Source organism: Gossypium arboreum, chromosome 12 (genome assembly GCF_025698485.1).
Source record: "Gossypium arboreum isolate Shixiya-1 chromosome 12, ASM2569848v2, whole genome shotgun sequence".
Taxonomy (NCBI): domain Eukaryota; kingdom Viridiplantae; phylum Streptophyta; class Magnoliopsida; order Malvales; family Malvaceae; genus Gossypium; species Gossypium arboreum.
In genome coordinates, this window is record NC_069081.1 from 98299711 (window position 1) to 98322803 (window position 23093).

At 32.1% G+C, this 23093-nt stretch overlaps 1 protein-coding gene and 1 long non-coding RNA gene across 3 annotated transcripts; one reads left to right on the plus strand and one right to left on the minus strand.

Annotated features, from left to right (window-relative positions):
- The first annotated feature begins 400 nt into the window (after positions 1-400).
- LOC128285602 (uncharacterized) lies at positions 401-2774 on the plus strand. 2 transcript variants are annotated; one of them, XR_008276095.1, is made up of 4 exons: positions 401-474; positions 1345-1421; positions 1804-1853; positions 1930-2774. It is a non-coding gene; the product is annotated as an uncharacterized LOC128285602 (long non-coding RNA). The 2 variants fall into 2 exon arrangements; XR_008276094.1 differs by lacking the exon at positions 1345-1421 and having other exon boundaries at positions 416-474.
- Positions 2167-3268, minus strand: LOC108478437 (uncharacterized). The gene is made up of 2 exons (XM_017780896.2): positions 2966-3268; positions 2167-2661 (listed from the first exon to the last, which is right to left on the minus strand). Exons 1-2 carry the CDS (start codon positions 3205-3207, stop codon positions 2247-2249), a joined length of 657 nt encoding a protein of 218 aa, XP_017636385.1. The 5' UTR covers positions 3208-3268; the 3' UTR covers positions 2167-2246.
- Between the last annotated feature and the right edge of the window lie 19825 nt (positions 3269-23093).

Consider the following 23093-nt stretch of genomic DNA (forward strand, 5'->3'; position numbering starts at 1 on the left):
TCAATTTTGGTCCATGTATTTAATCTCTATATTTCAACTTTTGGACATAATTTGGTACCTCAACTTTTTCAATGTAATTGGTTAGCCCAAAAACTTTATTTCGATTAAAATGATGATGTATCTTTTAAGAGTTATTACCGTTAAAATTATTTGTTAAATTCATATTCATTATGATGTGTTTTTTTTTGCTACATAGTTATCGTGTGAGTATTTAAAAAACAATTTACAAAGTATTACTTTAGCGAATTTAACAAAATAATTTAGTGACATTAACAATTGAATCTAAATTATTAATTTTGCAAAATAGAGGAACTAAATTCTTAAAAGTAGAAATATGAAGACTAATTTCTAAATGTATAAATAGTATAGAGACTTTGGTAATAAGAAACAACTAATCCAACACCGGAAGTTCTTCGGAGCCACTTGGTATGCCATCTGAAAATTGCAGAACCTCTCCAAAATCTTCAAATTCTGGTAAGCTCGCTTTTCTTTTCAGATTCTTTTTCTTCTTCTTCTTCACTTTGTCTTACTTCTCTTTATTTTCCGTTCAACTCCTTTGTTCAGAATATTGCGATTCTTTTGTTCAGAATAGTGGTGCTCATCGATTTAGTTTAGGCAAATATTATTGTTTCTTTTTTTCAAGAGAAGGTGTTAATGGGTCTGGAAAATGGGAATTTAAGAGGGGCTGCCAATGTTAGATGATATAAATAAGGTAACATTTCGTGGAAATTTAAAGTGTCTGATTTACATGGTGTTTTAAACTGTATAATTCATTATTGCAAGGCATTTCTCCTTACGGGGTCTGATTAATCTAGCATATGTTATGGACTGTTAGCGTACATTGATGCTGGAATTTCAGAACTCTACAAAAAGACTTATAAGGTCACTACTTATATATTTAACTATAAACAAGAACATGAAACTAGCATATTAAACCACTTGTAGATATCTTACTTCCTTTTTCCGGAGTATGGGCACCCCCTTACGTATGGAATGACTGAATAGCTTTTCCGACCTTCCTCTGTTACTTGAATTCTTATTTCTCTAAAGAATTTGAGTCTGACAGTTGTGTCTGGCACATCTTTCAACGTATTAATGGAGCATGCTCGTATGTGACACTCACTCCAAGTCCTAGTAACTTAGGTACCAACAATAAATTATTAACTCAAATAGTCAACACATTGTGGGGGTTAGTTTACTAATTCTAGTGCTTTTGTTTACTCCTGCATTTTCATATTTTCTTTAGGACAGGAACCCTTAGATTTTTTCTTGTTTAATCAACTTAAGCTTTACCATCCGTACGGAGAAGGGAAGCAATAAATATTTTGATTTTCTTGGTGACAGCTTCTTTTCTCCTGTACTTGCAGTGAAGGCTTAGTTTTCCTTTACTGAGTTCTGTTACGAAGTTTCCTTTCGTTTTGGTGAGTGCCTTTTTGAGAATGTTTTGTATATTCACCTTTGGAAATACTGATTTTGGATATTGTTACTAGACTGAGTTTTTCCATGAAGCACATTATTTTGCTTTCCCAGCTCTAAAACCTACATTTTTCCTCTGCTTCCATGTGAAAAATTCAGTCATTCCTTGAACAGCTGAAATCATTCTTCAGGGAAAGGAAGATTCCGTTAGGTGTATACATCTTGATTCTTTGCCTTGATATTATTCCTCTATTTGAGTCCAGCATGCATTCATAATCGTCATCAACTGATCATCATGTGGCTTGAATTGAATCCAAACTTTTCTGTTCCCTACATAAATTGAAAACTAAACGAGTCTCAGTTGACAAGGTTCTTTCTCTGTGTCAGTCTAGATGAGTTAATAATGAGGAGTCGAGATCAGTCAATATCCGACTATGGTGAGTAGTTCAAAATTTTTGAAGCATTAATGCTTTTTCCTCCTTGGTATATCTCATAACAAGTTCAATTGGTTAGTTGTAATGTTTTTCAGATTTGTAACCTCTGGTGAAATACGAAAGCGTTCCAAGTTCTTCAAACCCTTTATTTTTGGATTAATAAATGCAACAGTGGAACAGGTTTGTTGTATTTAAATTTTTTGTATGCTCACTAGCACTTGACATCCTTTCATGCATTATCAGGAAACGATTGTTCTTTCTTTTTGAGTTCTTTCCCCTTTAGAACAACAGTGCAAATAAGAGTTGTAACATATCCTTTTGGTTAGTAGTAAACGATCTCAATTTTCTTTTATCATCTTTTACATATTATTTTTGCTGCCTTAAGATTAATGAAAGCTAATCGAACCATAACATCACTTCATTTACACGATTCTCATGTTCAAAGGGAGACTTGTAACCAGCAGCACTGTACAGCAGAAAGCGGCCACTGTGTTGAATGGAGGCTGATGATTTATCCCTACCAGTGCCTTTGAGGCTTTTCTTCAAGGCTGATAGTTGAACAGAGATGTTGGAGTCATCCATGAAACCTCCAAATCTCCTCACAGCTGCATATTTGTGTTGAGGCAACTCCACTGGCTGTGCTTCAGCTGATAGGGGAGGGGTTCTTTGGAATTTTTGGGGCACGTAAAAGTGAACTACATAGGTTGAATTCTGGAGATGTTCTGTCCTTGGATGTATATTAACCAAAACTGGTGCTGTCATATTCATTTTCACTGCTGCATCATTGTTGCCCCGGATGTAAGCAAAGAGACTAACCATGGAAAACAAATCGGAATTAGAAATAGAATGAGGATGATTAATGTGAAACAACAAATATATATATATATATCACTTTTTTATGAATTTATACTTCAAACAAAATAACTTCAAAATACTGATGTGATATGGTTAACCAATATTAAGTAGCCCGGTGTTAGATTATTATTATTATTTAAATACTAATGTACCATTGATCTAACACATAGCGAGTGAGTTCTATTAACTGTTCAAAGAGAAATAGCATTTTGCTGATTATAAATGTTATTAGGAAATAATAGAATTACTAGTGTCCTTACATTTTGAAGCCAATTGATACAGCATATGTGTAGGAGGGAGAGGAGATGGGGGGAGTAGCCACCCACGTAGCCTTTGAATAACTTCTAATCTCGAATTCAGGATGGCTATGAATAAGTGTGTATGGAGCACATTCAAGGTGGCCACAGTTAAGCGGCTTCTCATACCCTTTCCCCTCTATTTGCTCTACTACTGACGCACTTAACACCAACAACACAAACACAAACTTCTTCATTTGTCCCATACCTCCAATTTTGGATATCTATTTCTTCATGAAATATATCGCTTCCCACTCACAATCGATATATGAACATATATATATATATATATATATATATAGAGAGAGAGAGAGAGGAGGGCATGCAAAGCTACTTGTGGTTTATATTTGTTAGCTTTCATCTTTATTCTAGTGGCTACACGAATGGCAACGTTGCATGCAACTTGTTATTTTGAGCACTTGGCATTTTTCCTTTTGTCAAAGATACCACTTTTCATAATGCTTGTGGGCGGTTTCTTTTGACTATAACATGTTCATGTACATATTAGATCCTCTCAATATGTTTTGTGGAGTTTGATCTTATAGAAGATGAGAAGTTTTTCTTTTAAACTTCTCCTTTGATTGCAACATAAACCATCGATATGTTTTGTACAACTTTTCTTTTTCTTTTCCTTTTTCGTGAAGTATGAGCCCAAGGGTGAAGCCAGAAAATTTTTTTAGGGGGGCCGGATAAAATTTTAATTTTTTATAGTTTATATTTTTATAATTTGTAAAGGATTAAATTGAATTTTTATAATTTTAGGGGGGCAAAGTGCAATTTTACCTTTACTAATATAAAATTTTTAAAAAAATTCAAGGGCCTAAAATAAAATTTTCCATTTTAGGGGGGGCCGGGGCCCATGCCAACCCCCCTGGCTACGCCCCTGCATGAGCTCATCATCTAATAAAAGCTTTTGTATCTCTATCAAATCAAATACTACAGGTAACAATAAATTTTCAATTCTCAAATCTATATAATTATATATGCCATCATATATACGTGATCTTAAAAAAACAATCCTAAATAGCATATTTAACACAATGACAAGTGGATAGTATCTTTAATTGATACATTAACATTTTATGTCTTGAACTAGTATAGACCCCATAATTTAAATGAAAGTTATTATTTATAACTATAAATGTTATAAATAAATTCTTTTAATTATTACCCGATGTTAAAACTATACAAAAGTCTTCCCAAAACGGTTGATAACTTTAAGATATTATTAAAAAAATATGACACAAAATACATATACAAAATAAGTAAACATACCATTATATAATTAGTTTAGTACCTACACATAGCATTAAATATACATGATCACAATCATGGTGCAAACATTCCTAAATATCAAAACTTCAAAATGAACCTAAAGATCAACTCAAGACATTAGGTACATAACAAATCTATATAAACTTTGATGAGTCGAAAGCTGAATTTTGGATGTTGCTAATCACCTTGAAACTTGGGATCTACGTTATCTACACATGGAAATAAACAAATCCTACACTAAGCAATAGGGCTTAGTGGTGCTAACATGAGTTAACACAATTACCAAATGGAAGCAAGATACTGAATACAATTAACATGTAATTTATAACTATTGCAATACAGCGACCATTCATGTCTCATGCCTTATGTTGGTGCTTTGATACATGTTAGAACAAGGTACTTACTAACATTTGCTTTTATTTAACACAATATCTCAATCACATGAGTTACATAGTATCCCATAGGAACATATTCATCTTTTCATTTCATAATCAAATCTAGTGATTTTTTTTATATCCATATCGGCCCTTAGGGCTTGTATAACCAAATCACATGATCTTTCGTATTTCATCTCTATCTCTTATTACTTTAACATCAATATGCAATTGCATATTTCAATAACCAATGTCAATAAGTTAAATACATGTTTTCATAATCCTTATTAAGTGGGCATAGACTTAGGACTTATACATGGATCATCCTACCATCACACCAATATATTCAGCATCCAATGCCTTATCGGTACGTCAGAAGTATAGCATGCATTCCGTGCCTCATCAATATAAATCGAAGTATATAAATGTGTCTAGCACCTTATTGGAACGTCTGAAGTATAATATACGCTCCACGCCTCATTGGTATAAACTGAAGTAAAATCCCGTACCCTAATCCTATGGCATACCAACTATACCCAACTCTACCCGAGATCGCTAATAGGGTATCCAATACTCCTAAACATATATGTTTCACATATTATGAATCTTGACATAGTAAGTTCATATCACATAAATTTGCAAACAAATCATATATACATACCTCATATACTATAATTCACCACGACACAAACACACCAATCATGAGAAAATATCAAACATTACTTTTTTTAAATTAGTACTTAATAGTCCATATATGTATTGAACCAAAATCATGAAAGTACAAACCGAGATAGCTACTTGTCTACAGCCTTCACCTTTCCTTTATCATGAGATGGTCCGACGTCGTCTTTAGCTATGTACAATAATTCAATTGTAGAAATAAAATTAATTTCCACTCAATCACATGAAAAGCACATAATTATGCATAATTTTTATTTGATTCATTTTAGTCCCTATATCCAATATGCTCATATTTTTCAATATTTAACATTGAATCAAAATCTAATTTCATATTCTTTCATTAGGGACCTTGTACATTTAATCTATAGCATAATTTCCTAACAAATTTTTTTATTCAATTTAGTCACTAATGTTATAAGTAAACTATATAGCTAAATTGAATTCCTATTCAATTCCAACATTTTCTCTACTTTTCAACTTAATCTTAACATAACTCATACTTATTAATCAACAATTCTTAACATATTCAAGCTTGATTTCACCAAAAACCTACTATTGTGACTTAACATATACTAAACAATTTGAAAATCTAAAACTTGGGTATGATAAACTAAGGTTAAATAATCAAAATTCTATAGAAATCATGAAATAAAAATCCAATTACCTTGCTTAATTTTGGACCAAAATATAAAAGAAAAAAAAAGGGAAAATCCTTCTTTCTTTTAACTAGGACGACACTTTGGAAGAGAAGAATAAATGCTTTCTTCTCTCTCTGTAATGACTCAAATTTTAAGGTCATCGAAAAATTGAAAATTTGGGTTATAATTTCCGCAAAATAAATTCGTAAATATTTATTAGAAATATTTACGAAGCTAGTAGTGTAGTTAATTAGACTTTGGTTAAGTGAATTAGCTTGAATTAAGGTTAATTTAGTGAAAGGACTGGATTGAATATAGTGTAAAAGTTTAATTGTAGAATAGAGAAAATTCAAGGTAAATTAGCAATTAGGCCATAACGTGACAAATGTATGGTAAAAATAAATAAAATGTGTAAAAATATAAATGGTACAAATGTAATAAACATATGTATTTACTTATATTATAAGAAAATAATAATAATGATTAAAGTATATTATAATAATATAATATAATAAAGTAATTAAATAAAATAAAAGAAAGAATGAAAAACGAAACAGAGCAGGGAAAGAAAGAAAGAAAAAGAAAAGGAAAATTTAGGGTTTTAGAGTTCCAAGCTTGATTGGTAAGTCAATTTGATCCCTTTTCTTGTAATTTTGATGTCTATGGAATCCTAGGAAAGAATACTACTTGAGTTATGTTGGAATTTAAAAAGTTATTGAATTTTTAGATGTTGATTAAGTTGAATAAATGGAAGAATTAAGTGTTAATTTGATGGAAATTCAAGTTAGAAGTGGGAGAATGATTAAATTGTGAAAGAAAATATAGGTCTTGCAACAATAGGGATTGAATTGAGAAGATGTTATAATTAGTGTTTTATGTTGAAATTTAAGAGTTGGGATAGCTTAAAATGATAATTGAATGAAAATATAGGGTTTATTTTGAAGAAAAAGAATGGTTATGGTGGAAAGACTAAATTGGAATTTTAGTAAAAGTTACATGGAAATTAAAGAATGTGTTGTTAAATAATATATATTGATAATTTTAAATGTTAAATTTTATGTAGCCAAAGTAGCACTGGAAACATCATCGAAAAAGGGAAAGGAGAAAGTGAACGAGGATATCGAGTAAATTCGAGAAATTCGGTTTGTTTTTCTATAAACTATGCTTAATGTTTTAATACAATGTAATTGCTATTTTTTTTAGTTAGAATGTATGTGAATAATATGATGGGAACTGTTATTACAATTGTATTGGAATTGAATTACATGTGAATTATTATGGAAAAATATTGAAATGAAGTAAAATTAAATTAAGAATGGAAATTTGAAAATTGGAAGTTGACTAAAAACCCTATTAACAATGTCGGGCTATTCGGATATAGTTGGCATGCCATAGGCTCAGTGGAGTTAGGGATATTCCGACTCTGTGTCAATGAGACACTTTATGTGTCGCCAGACTGTGACTGTTCCAGATTCATTCTGAAGAGGTACTCTGTACCTAACTATGACTGTGACTGTTTCGGATTTGTTCCGAAAAGGTACTATGTGTACCATTACTAATATTGTTACCCTTATGGTGTATTTCGGCTTCAGCCGATGAAACACTGTATTATATCCCTGGTGTGTGGGTTGGATTTGGATCCACGTATCCGTTCAGGTCCGAGTTATATTAATAGGGGTAATTGAAAGTACTAAAGAAAAAGATTGACTGCTATTGATTATGTGCCTGTGACTGTGACGGTTATACAAGTATTGAAAGATATTGAATGATATGAAAAGTATAAAAAGAATTGCTTAAATGCATTTAAGAGTTATAAGTTAAAGGTAAGTGATGAAGCTAATAAGATTATGAAGTAAAAAGTTATGTTACAAAGTATATACATAGCTTATTATTAATGATTTAAGTATTAGTTTATAGAAATACCGTTGAGTGCATACTCAGCGTACGGTTTGTTTCCGTGCGCAGGCTAGGTACGAAAGAAAGCTAAGGACTCAGCATCCAAGCTAATCCCGGACTCAAAGTGATGAATACTTTCTTTTTGTAAAATGGCATGTACCTAGGTTGTTAAGGTGTTATTTTGTATATGATAGTGTATAAACATGAAAGTTGTTGAAGCATAGTATGAAATATGCATATTTTGGAAGTTAAACTTTCATGAGTTTGACTAGTATGATAATGTGTATAATTTTGATATAAATTGTGGTACATAATTCTTAAGAGGTATTGAATGAATGAATGAATATTTGCTAAGTTTGAATGGCATAATGAATGATATTTGATTTAAGAACTATTAGTAAATGTTTGGGCATGAAATAGATGTGTTTAGCATGTGAAAATAGCTTTAAAATGGTCAAAAATCATGTTTTCACACGGCCAAGTCACATGGACATGTACCCAGGCCGTGTGAAAAAGTCAGAATCTGCCCATGGCCTGGCCCCACGGCCATGTTCCAGGCCACACGGCCATGCCCCAGGCCACACGAGCGTGTACCCCTATCTCCAAGGAAAAATTTCTAAAGTTGCCAATTTAGTCCCGAATCACTTTTAAAACATATATTGGGCCCCATAGGCCTATATTAGGGACTTTATGATGAAATTTGATGAATATTGATCTGGAATGTAAAGTGTATGACTGGGTTTTGTATAAATGTTAGTGTATAAGTCCAGTAATATCTCGTAGCCTTATTCTAGTGACGGCGTGGGTTAAGGGGTGTTACATTTAATGGTATCAGAGCTAACTGGGTTTAGCTAATTCTAGGATTAAGTCGAACATGAAATAGAGTCTAGAGGTACATGTCATTATTATGTTAACTTTGAGTCGGAATTGGATGCTGATTTATATACTGATAAATTAATTATGTTTTATAGTGAATAAAAGATGTCTGACGAAAGTATCGAGGGTACCGATCAAGAAATGTACAGTAGAGATGAACCATATGATGTAAATGAATCTGAATCTGCAACCCCAAGTGTAAATCCGGTAGGTAACCAACCACCGAATACTGGAAGGGATAATACAAAAGTATTTAGAATGATTGCCGAAGCTCTTGAAAGAGTGGTAGGAAGTATGCCTGCTACTACTTCTACCCCTATTACCCGAAGAGCCCCTATTAAGGAACTGTGAAAGTATGGAGCTACAGAATTTTGGGGATCAAAGGGAATTGATTCAACAACAGCTGAAAATTGGTTAGAGACTACCAAGAGAATTTTAAAGCAATTAGAATGCACACCCCAGGAAAGTTTGGTATGTATTGTTTCTCTGTTACAAGAGAAGGCTTATATATGGTGGGAATCGGTGATTCAGAATATACCAGAAGAACAGGTAAACTGGGAATTCTTTCAACGAGAATTTCAGAAAAAGTATTTGGGAGAGACATATATGGAAGACCAGAAACAGGTGTTTTTGATGCTTAAACAGAGAGATATGTCCGCAGTGGATTATGAACGGGAATTTTTTAGACTGAGTAGATATGCAGCTGAATTTGTACCGACTGAAGCTGACAGATGCAAGCGATTTTTAAGAGGACTGTGAGATGAACTTCAACTGCAATTGATGCTTCTATGGATTACAGAGTTTGCAGATCTAGTAGAAAGAGCTAAAATAATTGAGCAAGTACTAGGGAAGAGTAAAAGTCCAAAATCGTCTGCTCAAATTAAAACGCCCCGAACCGCTAGTTCAAATCAGCAATTCAAACGATCGAGAGAATCTCGCAGTGGTGGAAGATTTAGTTCAGGATCAGAAAGAGGAATAGACAAACTACTTTATCTACTAGTAGTTTCAAAAGGCCAGCTCAGAATACTGAAATTCCAGAATATGAGTATTGTGGAAACAGACATAGAAAAGAATGTAGAAGGTTAACTAGGGGTTGTTTCCGATGTGGATCCACTGATCATTTTGTTAAGGATTGCCCAAAGATTGGTAAGGCAGCACCAATAGTATCACAAAGATCTGAATCTACTTCTAGAGGCCGAAGATCTAGCCGAAGTGGTCCAGTTGCTAGAGGAGGTACTAGAAGAACTAGTGAAAATGCTACCTAACAATCCGAAGTAAGAACTCCAGCCCGAGCATATGTTGTAAGAACTCGAGACGAGGGGGATGCTCATGATGTTGTGACAGATATATTCTTATTACATTCAGAACCCATATATGCTTTAATAGATCCCGGATCATCGCATTCCTATGTTAATACAAAACTAGTTGAGATGGGAAATTTAAAATCTGAATTGTCTAGAATAACGATAGAAGTGTCTAGTCCATTAGGGTAAACTGTGTTAGTAAATCAAATATGTCGAAGATTTCCGTTAATGATTCAGGATAGAATCTTTTCTGTTGATCTGTTGATTATGCCATTCGGCGATTTTGACATTATACTGGGTATGGACTGGTTGTCAGAACATGGAGTAATTTTGGACTGTTATAAAAAGAAATTTACTATTCAAAATGAAGATGGAAAACGGATTGAAATAAATGGTATAAGGACTAGTGGTTTAGCTCGAATCATTTCTGCAGTTAAAGCTAGCAACCTTCTTTACCAATGATGTGCTGCTTTCTTAGCATATGTTATTAACTCCGATTCAGTAGAGAGTCAGTGCAGTAAAATTAGGACTGTATGTGAATTTCCTGATGTATTTCCTAAAGAATTGCCTGGATTACCTCCTGATCGTGAAGTTGAATTTGCAATTGAAGTATACCCGGGTACAGATCCAGTGTCAATACCTCCATATCGAATGTCACCTACTGAGTTGAAGGAGTTGAAGGTACAACTACAAGACTTATTAGACCGAGGGTTTATACGACCTAGTACGTCACCGTGGGGAGCTCTAGTGTTATTCGTTAAAAAGAAAGATGGTTCGATGCGGTTGTGTATTGATTACCAACAGTTGAACAAGGTGACTGTTAAGAATAAATACCCGTTACCTCGCATTGATGATTTATTTGATTAATTAAAAGGAGCTTCTATATTTTCAAAAATTGATTTGAGATCGGGATATTATCAGCTAAAGGTAAAGGAGAGTGATGTACCGAAGACAGTATTCCGTACACGGTATGGACATTATGAATTTTTGGTGATGCCATTTGGGTTAACAAATGCTCTGGCTGCTTTTATGGATCTTATGAATCGAATTTTTCAACCGTATTTGGATCAGTTCGTAGTGGTTTTTATTAATGACATCTTGGTATACTCGAAGTCTGAATCTGAACATGAACAGCATCTCCGAATTGTTTTGCAAATATTGCGAGAGAAACAATTATATGGGAAATTGAGTAAGTTTGAATTTTGGTTAATGGAGGTTGTATTCCTTGGTCATATAGTATCAGCAGATGGGATAAAAGTAGATCCAAAGAAAATTGAAGACATACTTCAGTGGAAAGTTCCTAGAAATATGTCAGAGGTACGTAGTTTCCTTGGTTTGGCCGAATATTATCGAAGGTTTGTGAATGGATTTTCAAAAATAGTTTTATCGATGACAAAATTACTGCAAAAGAATGTTTTGTTTGTTTGGAATGAGTAGTGTCAGAAAAGTTTTGAAACGTTAAGGCAAATGTTGACAGAGGCACCAGTATTGACTTTGCCAGAGTCGGGAAAAGATTTCGTTGTGTACAGTGATGCTTCTTTAAATGGTCTCGTGTGTGTACTGATGCAAAACGGAAAGGTAATTGCTTATGCTTCGTGATAATTGAAACCCCATGAATGTAATTATCCGACTCATGATCTGGAATTAGCAGCGGTGATTTTTGCTCTAAAGATTTAGAGACATTATCTATATGGTGAGAAATGCTATATCTACACCGATCATAAAAGTCTCAAGTATCTTTTGACACAGAAAGAATTGAATTTGAGACAGCGTCGGTGGATAGAACTTTTAAAAGATTATGATTGTGTTATTGACTATCATCCGGGTAAAGCTAATGTAGTAGCTGACGCATTAAGTAGGAAGGCTAAAACTGAGTTGAGAGCAATGTTTGCACAACTCAGTATTATTGACGATGGAAATATTTGGGCTGAATTGAGAGTAAAACCAATAATGTTTGATCAAATCAGAACAGCATAGTTAGAAGATAAAAAGTTAATGAAGAAGAGGGAGACAGTACAAAACAGTACAACAGAGAATTTTAGCATTGATGAGCATGATTGTTTGAGATATCAGAATCGACTTTGTATTCCAACTACTTTAGAGTTGAAAGAGTTAATACTTCGAGAAGCACATGATAGTTCTTTTGCATTACATCCTAGAAGAACGAAGATGTATCGTGATTTACGGGAACTGTATTGGTGGCCAGGTATGAAGAAAGATATAGTGGAATACGTGGCTAAATGTTTGACTTGTCAACGAGTAAATGCAGAACATCAAGTTCCAACAGGGTTGCTTCAGCCTATTAATATTCCTGAATAGAAATGGGATTACATCACGATGGACTTTGTAACCGGGTTACCATTGTCAACAAGTAAGAAAAATGCTATTTGGGTGATTGTTGATCGGCTTACAAAGTCAGCCCATTTTATAGCAATCAGAACAGACTGGTCACTTCAAAGGTTAGCAAAAACTTATATTTGGGAAATTGTAAGGTTACATGGTATTCCTGTATCGATAATTTCTGACCGGGATCCACGATTTATATCGAGGTTCTGGAAAAAGTTGCATGAGTCTCTCGGTACTCGACTTCATTTTAGTACAGCTTTTCATCCACAGACTGATGGACAGTCAGAACGAGTTATTCAGATTTTAGAAGACATGCTCCGAGCTTGTATCATAGGTTTTAAATTAGGTTGGGAACGTTATTTACCGTTAGCTGAGTTTGTGTATAACAATAGTTTCCAATCAAGTATTCAAATGGCACCGTATGAAGCTTTGTATAGTCGGAGATGTCGATCACCAGTGTGTTGGACGGAATTGAATGAAAGAAAAGTGATTGGTCCAGAGTTGATCCAAGAAACAGAAAATATTGTTAAAAAGATTTGAGAAAGATTGAAGGCAGCTTTTGATAGGCAGAAATCATATGCAGATCTGAAACGAAGGGACATTGAGTACTCAGTTGGAGACAAAGTGTTTCTTAAAGTTTCTCTTTGGAAGAAAATTTTGAGATTTGGTCGAAAAGGTAAATTGAGTCCGCGATACATTGGATCGGTGGCATATCGTTTAGCTCTGCCTCCTGAATTACAAAAAAGTTCATGATGTTTTCCATGTTTCTATGTTAAGAAGATACCGATCAGACCCATCTCATGTGATTTCAACTGAAGATATAGAGATTCGACCAGATTTGTCATATGAAGAAGAACCGGTTAAAATACTGGCACATGAGGTAAAGGAATTACGTAATAAACAAGTTCCCTTAGTAAAAGTGTTATGGAGAAGTCACAATATTGAAGAGGCAACATGGGAACCGGAAGATACAATGAGATCACAGTACCCCCATCTCTTTACAGGTAAATTTCGAGGACGAAATTTATTAAGGGGGGAGAAATGTAACGACTTAAATTTTAAGGTCATCGGAAAATTAAAATTTTGGGTTATAATTTCCGCAAAATAAATTTGTAAATATTTATTAGAAATATTTACGAAGCAAACTTTGGTTAAGTTTGAATTAAGGTTAATTTAGTGAAAGGACTGGATTGAATATAGTGTAAAAGTTTAATTGTAGAATAGAGAAAATTCAAGGTAAATTAGCAATTAGGCCATAACGTGACAAATGTATGGTAAAAATAAATAAAATGTGTAAAAATATAAATGGTACAAATGTAATAAACATATGTATTTACTTATATTATAAGAAAATAATAATAATGATTAAAGTATATTATAATAATATAATATAATAAAGTAATTAAATAAAATAAAAGAAAGAATGAAAAACGAAACAGAGCAGGGAAAGAAAGAAAGAAAAAGAAAAGGAAAATTTAGGGTTTTAGAGTTCCAAGCTTGATTGGTAAGTCAATTTGATTCCTTTTCTTGTAATTTTGATGTCTATGGAATCCTAGGAAAGAATACTACTTGAGTTATGTTGGAATTTAAAAGTTATTGAATTTTTAGATGTTGATTAAGTTGAATAAATGGAAGAATTAAGTGTTAATTTGATGGAAATTCAAGTTAGAAGTGGAGAATGATTAAATTGTGAAAGAAAATATAGGTCTTGCAACAATAGGGATTGAATTGAGAAGATGTTATAATTAGTGTTTTATGTTGAAATTTAAGAGTTGGGATAGCTTAAAATGATAATTGAATGAAAATATAGGGTTTATTTTGAAGAAAAAGAATGGTTATGGTGGAAGGACTAAATTGGAATTTTAGTAAAAGTTACATGGAAATTAAAGAATGTGTTGTTAAATAATATATATTGATAATTTTAAATGTTAAAATTTATGTAGCCAACGTAGCACCGGAAACATCATCGAAAAAGGGAAAGGAGAAAGTGAACAAGGATATCGAGTAAATTTGAGAAATTCGGTTTGTATTTGTATAAACTATGCTTAATGTTTTAATACAATGTAATTGTTATTTTTTTAGTTAGAATGTATATGAATAATATGATGGGAACTGTTATTACTATTGTATTGGAATTGAATTACATGTGAATTATTATGGAAAAATATTAAAATGAAGTAAAATTAAATTAAGAATGGAAATTTGAAAATTAGAAGTTGACTGAAAACCCTATTAACAATGACGGGCTATTCGGATATAGTTAGCATGCCATAGGATCAGTGGAGTTAGGGATATTCCGACTCTGTGTCGATGAGACACTTTATGTGTCGCCAGATTGTGACTGTTCCGGATTCGTTCCGAAGAGGTACTCTGTACCTAACTATGACTGTGACTATTTCGGATTTGTTCCGAAAAGGTACTATATGTACCATGAATGATACTGTTATCCTTATGGTGTATTCCGGCTTTAGCCGATGAAACACTGTATTGTATCCCTGGTGTGTAGGTTGGATTTGGATCCGCGTATCTATTCAGGTCCGAGTTATGTTAATAGGGGTAATTGAAAGTACTAAAGACAAAGACTGACTGCTATTGATTATGTGCTTGTGACTGTGACGGTTATACAAGTATTGAAAGATATTGAATGATATGAAAAGTATAAAAAAAATTGCTTAAATACATTTAAGAGTTATAAGTTAAAGGTAAGTGATGAAGCTAATAAGATTATGAAGTAAAAAGTTATGTTACAAAGTATATACATAGCTTATTATTAATGATTTAAGTATTAGTTTATAGAAATACCATTGAGTGCATACTTAGCGTACGGTTTGTTTTCGTACACAGGCTAGGTATGAAAGAAAGCTAAGGACTCAGCATCCAAGCCAATCCCGGACTCAAAGTGGTGAATACTTTTCTTTTTGTAAAATGGCATGTACCTAGGTTGTTAAGGTGTTATTTTGTATATGATAGTGTATAAACATGAAAGTTGTTGAAGCATGGTATGCTATGAAATATGCATATTTTGGAAGTTAAACTTTCATGAGTTTGACTAGTATGATAATGTTGTATAATTTTGATATAAATTGTGGTACATAATTCTTAAGAGGTATTGAATGAATGAATGAATGAATGAATATTTGCTAGGTTTGAATGACATAATGAATGATATTTGATTTAAGAACTATTAGTAAATGTTTGGGCATGAAATAGATGTGTTTAGCATGTGAAAATAGCTTTAAAATGGTCAAAAATCATATTTTCACACGGCCAAGTCACACGGGCGTGTGCTGAGGCCGTGTGAAAAAGTCAGAATCTGCCCATGGCCTGGCCCCACGACCATGTTCTTGGCCACACGGCCATGCCCTAAGCTACACAAGCGTGTACCCCTATCTCCGAGGAAAAATTTCTAAAGTTGCCAGTTTAGTCCCGAATCACTTTTAAAACATATATTGGGCCCCATAGGCCCATATTAGGGACTTTATGATGAAATTTGATGAATATTGATTTGGGATGTAAAGTGTATGACTGGGTTTTGTATAAATGTTAGTGTATAAGTTCGGTAATATCTCGTAGCCCTATTCCGGTGACGGCGTGGGGTTAGGGGGTGTTACACTCTCCCACTCACATGTTATATATAATTGATAATTTGATAATTAAGCTTAATTATGAAGCAAATCTTATTTTATTAATTAAACAAATGATCATGATAATTAGTTAACATATTTAATAGAAATAGATGGGTAGAATTGTCATCATCCACTGATTCATGCATTAATAATGGGTAAATAACCATTAGGTTCTTTACGTAAATGCTAATTGGGTCTTCAAGTATTTTCTAAATTAAAATTTTATAGTAATTGCCGTTTTACAATTCAGTCTATGTATTGTAATTAATGATTTTCTCGATTTAATTATTTGACTATCCATTAATATATTTTCCTACTAACTTTGTAAATCCTTCTATTCGTAATTTCATTGACTCAGTTTATGAGATTGAGTTTCAAAATCGTATTTTTTCTACATTGGCTAAAATTGGGTTGTTACTATTCTCCCATCTTTTAAGAATTTTCGTCCTTAAAATTTACTTGAAAAGAGGTGAGGATATTGTGATCTCATGAACTCTTCTAGTTGCCAAGTAGCCTCTTCCACACTATGGCTTTGCCATAAGACTTTCACTAATGCCACACGCTTGTTCCTTAACTCTTTCACTTCTCAAGCTAAGATTCCTGCTAAATCTTCTTCAAATGTTAAATCAAGTCTTACTTTTATTGCTTCTACAAATATCACATGAGAGGGACCATAATGATACCACCATAGTATTGACACATGACACACATTATGAATCTTTTGCAACTCTGACGATAAAGCCAAATGATAAGCAACCGGACCAACTCTCTCAACAATTTTATATCGTCCGATATATATAGGATTAACTTCCCTTTGTGGCCAAAACACAAAATTTTCCTTCATAGATAAACTTTAAAGAAGACTTTCTCGCCCACAACATATTCAATTTCTTTTTGTTTCAAGTCGGCATACGACTTTTGTCTATTTGAGGTTGCTTTCAATTTGTCTTTTGTCAATCACACTTTGTCTTCCGTTTCTTGTATTAAATTCGACCCAACTATCTTCCTCTTACCCAAATCTGACCAACACAAAAGTGTTCTACATCGCCAACTATACAAGGCTTTATACAGGGCCATTTGAATGCTTGATTGGAACTATTATCATAAACAAATTACGCTAAAGGTAAATAATGCTCCCAACTAGATTCAAGCTCGCCCGATGATACAAGCTCATAGCATGTCTTCCAATACTTGGATAACATGCTCTAATTGGCAGCTAGAATAGGGATGAAAAATAGTGCTAAAATTCAATCTCGTACCCAAATACTCGTGCAATTGCTTCTAGAATCTTGAAGTGAAATGAGGATCTTGATCCAAGATAATCAACACTGGTACACCATAGAGTCTTATTATATTGCAAATGTATATCTCTGCACTTTTATAATTTAGTCCTTATACTACAATTTATGATATTCTCGATTTAATTACTTGGTTTTCCATTAATATATTTTTTTCTAACTTCGTAAATCTTCTATTTATAATTTCATTGACTCTATTTATAGGAATGAGTTTTAAAATCACATTTTTCGATACCAGCTAAAATTTGGTCGTAACATGGCCATTCTTTTTTCTTTCTTTCATGCATATAGAATAAAACCAATGGGAGCCCGACACTGGTCCATAGTTGTGAGCGGTGGCGATGAACCCTGACTTCCCCCATTTTTCCCTTTCTTCCCCGTCTCCCCTCTCTCTCTTTGCTTTTCTTTTTTTTTTCTTTTTTTTTATTTGGATCCGAGAAAAACCAAACCTAAAAATATTTCCAAAACTCTTTTTAAAACACAAGAAAAGTCAAATCTAAAAAATATTTCTAAATTTATTTTTAGAACAAGAAAATCAAAAAAAATAGGGAAATATTTCAAATAAGATTTCAACCATTTTTCCAAATAGATCTAAAAAGCCTTTAAAAAATGAGGATTTAAAAAAAAAGTTTAAGTGCTTTTTTTGGGGAAGTTAGTTAAAATGAAGCTTCACCATTGTTTTCAAAACTGGACTAGAGTGACCAACCAAATTGATTGGACCGAAAACAGATCAAGGTACAAGTCCAGAATAAAAGGTCAGACCAATTGACCTATAAATCGGTCGAACCGGCCAATCAGATTGATCAAACTGGCTAGTTGAACTAGTCAAACCGACTTTATAACCATTTTTCTCTATTGTTTATTGTTTTTTATTTTTAATATTGTATTCAATCGAACTGATCAAAGGAGAAGCAGTGGTCTGATCGATTCGTCCACTAGTCTAATGATAAAAACCTTGGGCTTTATTGATAATATTATAAGTATAATTAATTAATTATTGTCTAAGTTCTGAAAGTAGTGTAAAAAGAAGAGAGAACCAAAAAAAAAATTCATGTTCTTTTAATCAATCTTGGATATTGAAATTTTCAAGTTTTAAAATGAATTTGAAAACCCAAAGTTTAACTCTTAAGAAATTGGACTTAAGTTTGTCAAAAATCAAATCCAATATTATTATCCAAAAAAGAAAAAAATTTAGATTTTCAAATCCAAATCTAAATTTTTTAACCCAAATCACGATTTCCAAAGAGGGACTACTAATTTGTTAAGTGGCTAAAATTTCATTGTACCCTAAATATTACTGTCTATATTCTAAATGTTTAACCTAGATTTTTTTGCATATGCTTAAGTAATTTTTTATACAATATTAGAAGTGAAATGAGATAACACAGTTAAATAAATTTTAACAAAAACTTTAACCATCATTCTATACAAATTAAGATACATACTTAACCAAATGTTATAACTAAAATTTGTTATATCTATAACCTTGCATAACTATTTTTTTTATACATGGTTGTTATGTCCTAAATTAAAATTTGAAAGCATTATAGTGAGTTTGGTTCACTTACATACCTCCACTACCATTTGAAAGGAACACCTTAATTTGAGTCTTCCCACAAATGATCATGTTTTACTTTTTCATAGTGACAGAATTTGTCTAAATTTATTACTAAACATATGCTCCGAGGATTAACCCAAAGTAATACCAAGATATTTGGTACGAAATACATATGCTCAACTAGGTCAATTTACCAGAAAAGGCCTATTTTTAGAAAATAAAAATACGAAAATGGGCCATTTTTCTTGATATTTACAGGAATGGTCTGATTTTTGTAAAATACGCTGAGTTTGAGTCGTTTTCACTGAACCAAAAAAGTACATCTCGCCCAGCGCTTTTTTCCCCTCTAACCTATAATATTGGAGGTGAAATGAGATAACACCATTTAAATAAATTTTTAACAAAAACTTTAACCATCACTCTATACAAATTAAGATGCATAATTAACCAAAAGTTATAACTAAAATTTGTTATATCTATAACCTTACATAACTTTTTTTATACATGGTTGTTACGTCCTAAATTAAAATTTAAAAGCATTATAGTGAGTTTGGTTCACTTACATACCTCCACTGCCATTTGAAAGGTGCACCTTAATTTGCGTCTTCCTACAAATGATCATGTTTTGCTTTTTCATGGTGACAGAATTTGTCTAAATTTATTACTAAACATATGCTCCGAGGATTAACTAATACCAAGATATTTGGTACAAAATACATATGCTCAACCAGGTCAATTTACCAGAAAAGACCTATTTTCAAAAAAATTACGGAAGTGGGCCATTTTTCTTTATATTTACAGGAATAGTCCAATTTTTGTAAAATGGGTTGAGCTGGTGTAGTTTTTAGGGGGAAAACCAAAAAAGTGCATCCAACTTAGCGTTTTTTTCCCTATAATCCGTAAAACATGTCTAAGTCAGTGTGCTTTACTAAAGTACTTCCAAGTCAGCGCTCTTTTTCCTGTGTTCCAACGGTCATGGACTAAATTTCTGAAAAAGATGTTCTTTAAAAAAATTACAAAAATAAGCTAATTTTTGAAAATTTACGAGAATGCTCCTTTATATAGACCCAAAGTGGCAACACTATTTTTTTTAAAATTTTTTGATGCCACCAATTAATGCAAATAAAACTTACAAAACAAGCCTTTATATAAACCCAAAGTCTCATTTCTCTTATTTTCTTAAGTAACGTGAGATGTGAGATATGCGTATATATAGACTCACGAATAGGTTTGCAACTCGTTCCTAGACAATGTAGGATTCTTCCTCTTTTAAGTAACAACATAAGATTGAAGGCTACACTATACTTTATATTTTTTTTACAAAACAATTTCTATTTTTTTAATATTTTGTTAACTTTTCTCATATTATAAAATTACCTTTTGAGATCTTTAATCTTGTTGCATTTTAGAATTGTTAGCATATACAAAACGATCATAATAAAAAATGAAAAGAAGAAGAACAAATTGCACATAAGAAACTTGTACATATAACAATCTTCTATTCAATTTTAAATGTTTGAAGTTAATATCCGTGCAATTATATTTTTAAAATAATTTTCCATTATTTCAATTTAGAAGTTATACTTTTAACTTTTTTTTATTTTTTTTATGTTATGAATGTTTGATTAATAAATAAATGGTGAGTATTTGGTATTGAGATAGTATACTTTTTTTGTAATTTTAAAAAATGATCTTTTTTTTAAATATTTTACTATACTCATTAATCTTTTAATCCTAATTTTAATTTAATTTACATTATCTAATGAATGCTGATAAATTTATTTCAGATGTACTTTGACTAGATAGATAATCTATTTAAAAATAGTATATAATTATGTTAAATAAGTTTTTTTATAGAAACATATAATATACATAAAATATAATAATTATTTTTCATATTTTTATATTTAGATTAAATTACATTAGTAATCACTTAACTATGATTTTTGGCTATCAATTATAAAACTTACAAAATAATCACTCAACTATTAGTAATTTGTTTAGGTCACCCAATTATCTTGAATTTTGAGGTATGTAACAAAAAAAGAAAAAGAAGATAAATTTGAATAGTTGAATGACAATTTTATAACTTTTCATAAACAAATGATTAAAAATAATTAAATAACTATTTTATAACATTTTATAATTAAGTGAAAAAATTCCTTAAATACATAAAATAGACAACTTCATAATCAATTTTTATATTACATATGTATAAAATTATTTATATGTAAATGATTTTGTTTCAATATAACTTTCATTTCATTTGAAAAGAAAACAAATGTATATGAATCGATTAATTAAAAGTTTTATACCTACAAATTATATTGATTGATTGCATCAAATTTTAGTGTTCAGTAAATAAATTTATATAAACTTTTTAGTGAATATCTAATAATATTGGTATTGAAGTATATAAAATGAAATTGCTTTAAAAAAACAAATGCAACAAAACAATACTGCATTAATGGCAAATACTATATAGCCTTCCACACAACCCCCAAATACCTTTGGTCATCTTCAAACAAGAAGAGACCAAATCCTACATCATTTTATATTTTATAATTTTTTTTTACTTATAGAGTTTAAAATTTTTATTTATGATGTAACAAAGGTTAACTTTTGTAAAAAAATTTAAACTCTATAAGTAAAAAAATTATAAAATATAATGTAACATTTAATCTTATGTTGTTATTTAAAAGAGGAAGGAATCACACATTGTCTAGGAACAAGTTGTAAACATATTCATGAATTTATATATATACATATCTCACATCCCATATTGCTTAAGAAAATAAGGGGTATGAGATTTTGAGTCTATATAAAGGATTTGTAGTAGGTCCAATTTGCCCGGCCCGCTATAAACCAAAAAAATAATAATAAACGAAAATAATAAAAGTCCAGTTTTTACAAAGTCCAAATAATAGGCCCAAATTAAAAAACTCAAACCAAAAAATACACGGCCCAATGGCCCAATCCTAAATGGGCCCAAACAACCCAAACTTTGGTTTCAAAAACTGAAACCCTAGCTAAACCAGCCCTGCAGCCTCACATGAAACCGATCTCCACGTCACGGTCTTCTCCTCGTACTGCCATCGAACCTGCGAGAAGAAATCGAATAATAGCAACAATAGACAGCAAATAACAGCAAATATAACAAAATAATAGTAACCAAATAGAAATTGGTAAATTTTATATTTTATTTTGGCTATATAAACCGATTGTACTGTAAAAAAGGGAGGATACACGCATATTGGAAAAATAGAAATCAATCAAAAATCAGTTTTTAAAAAGTTGATTTTAGATCTCGCTTTTCTCTGCAATTTAGTTCTTATTTCTTTGATCTTCATTTGCTGCATAAAAAAATAAATATACAAAAGAAAAAGGGTTTTTCTTATCTGTTGTTTGGGTCGATCTAGCCAATGTTTACTACTTCGGTCTAAAGGTTGACGGATCCTTGTGGATCTGGTTAAAACCACGACGGTGGTAGAGGTGCATTAGGTGCCAATAAAGCCCACGGGTCGACTGAGAGGGATGAGAGGTTGAAAAGTTTTGAGAAAAAAGGTTTTGAAATCTGTTTTGAGAGAAAAATCGGCCAAGTGAAGTTATTAGGGCAAATTTTTGGTTCATATATATGATTAAAACGGTGTCGTTTTAAGCCATGAGGATTAGCGTGGACGGCGTCGTTTCACAGCAACCTGCTGGGTTTCGATTTTTCGTTTGACCAAATAACCAAATATCCTTTTAATGGTATGTTTTGGGAATCATGAGATGATCTCGGTTTTGAGGGTTTAAAATGTCATATCCTAATGTATTGGATGTGGTGTTTTATTCCTTCGGGACAAACGAATCTTAAATTCCAATTCGAGTTGTCCAAACATTTTTTCAAAGGGATTGCATTTTAGAAACTTTTCAAATTTTCGATATTAGGACATTAATTAATCAATTAGGTACCAATTTTGGGCGTTGCGAGGGTGCTAATCCTTCCTCGTATGTAACCGACTCCCGAACCCATTTTGTTGACTTTCGTGGGCCAAAGTCAATATTTTAATGAAATAAAATGTTTTATTAGGTGATCCGATCACACCTAAACAAAAAATATTTGTGGCGACTCCATCTTCGTTTTTAAAGTCGATCCCCGTTTTTCCAAAATATAAAAATGGTTTTGACAGGCTTGTTTTGTTAATTGGTGGTACCAATTTTTTTTTTTAAAAAAAAGG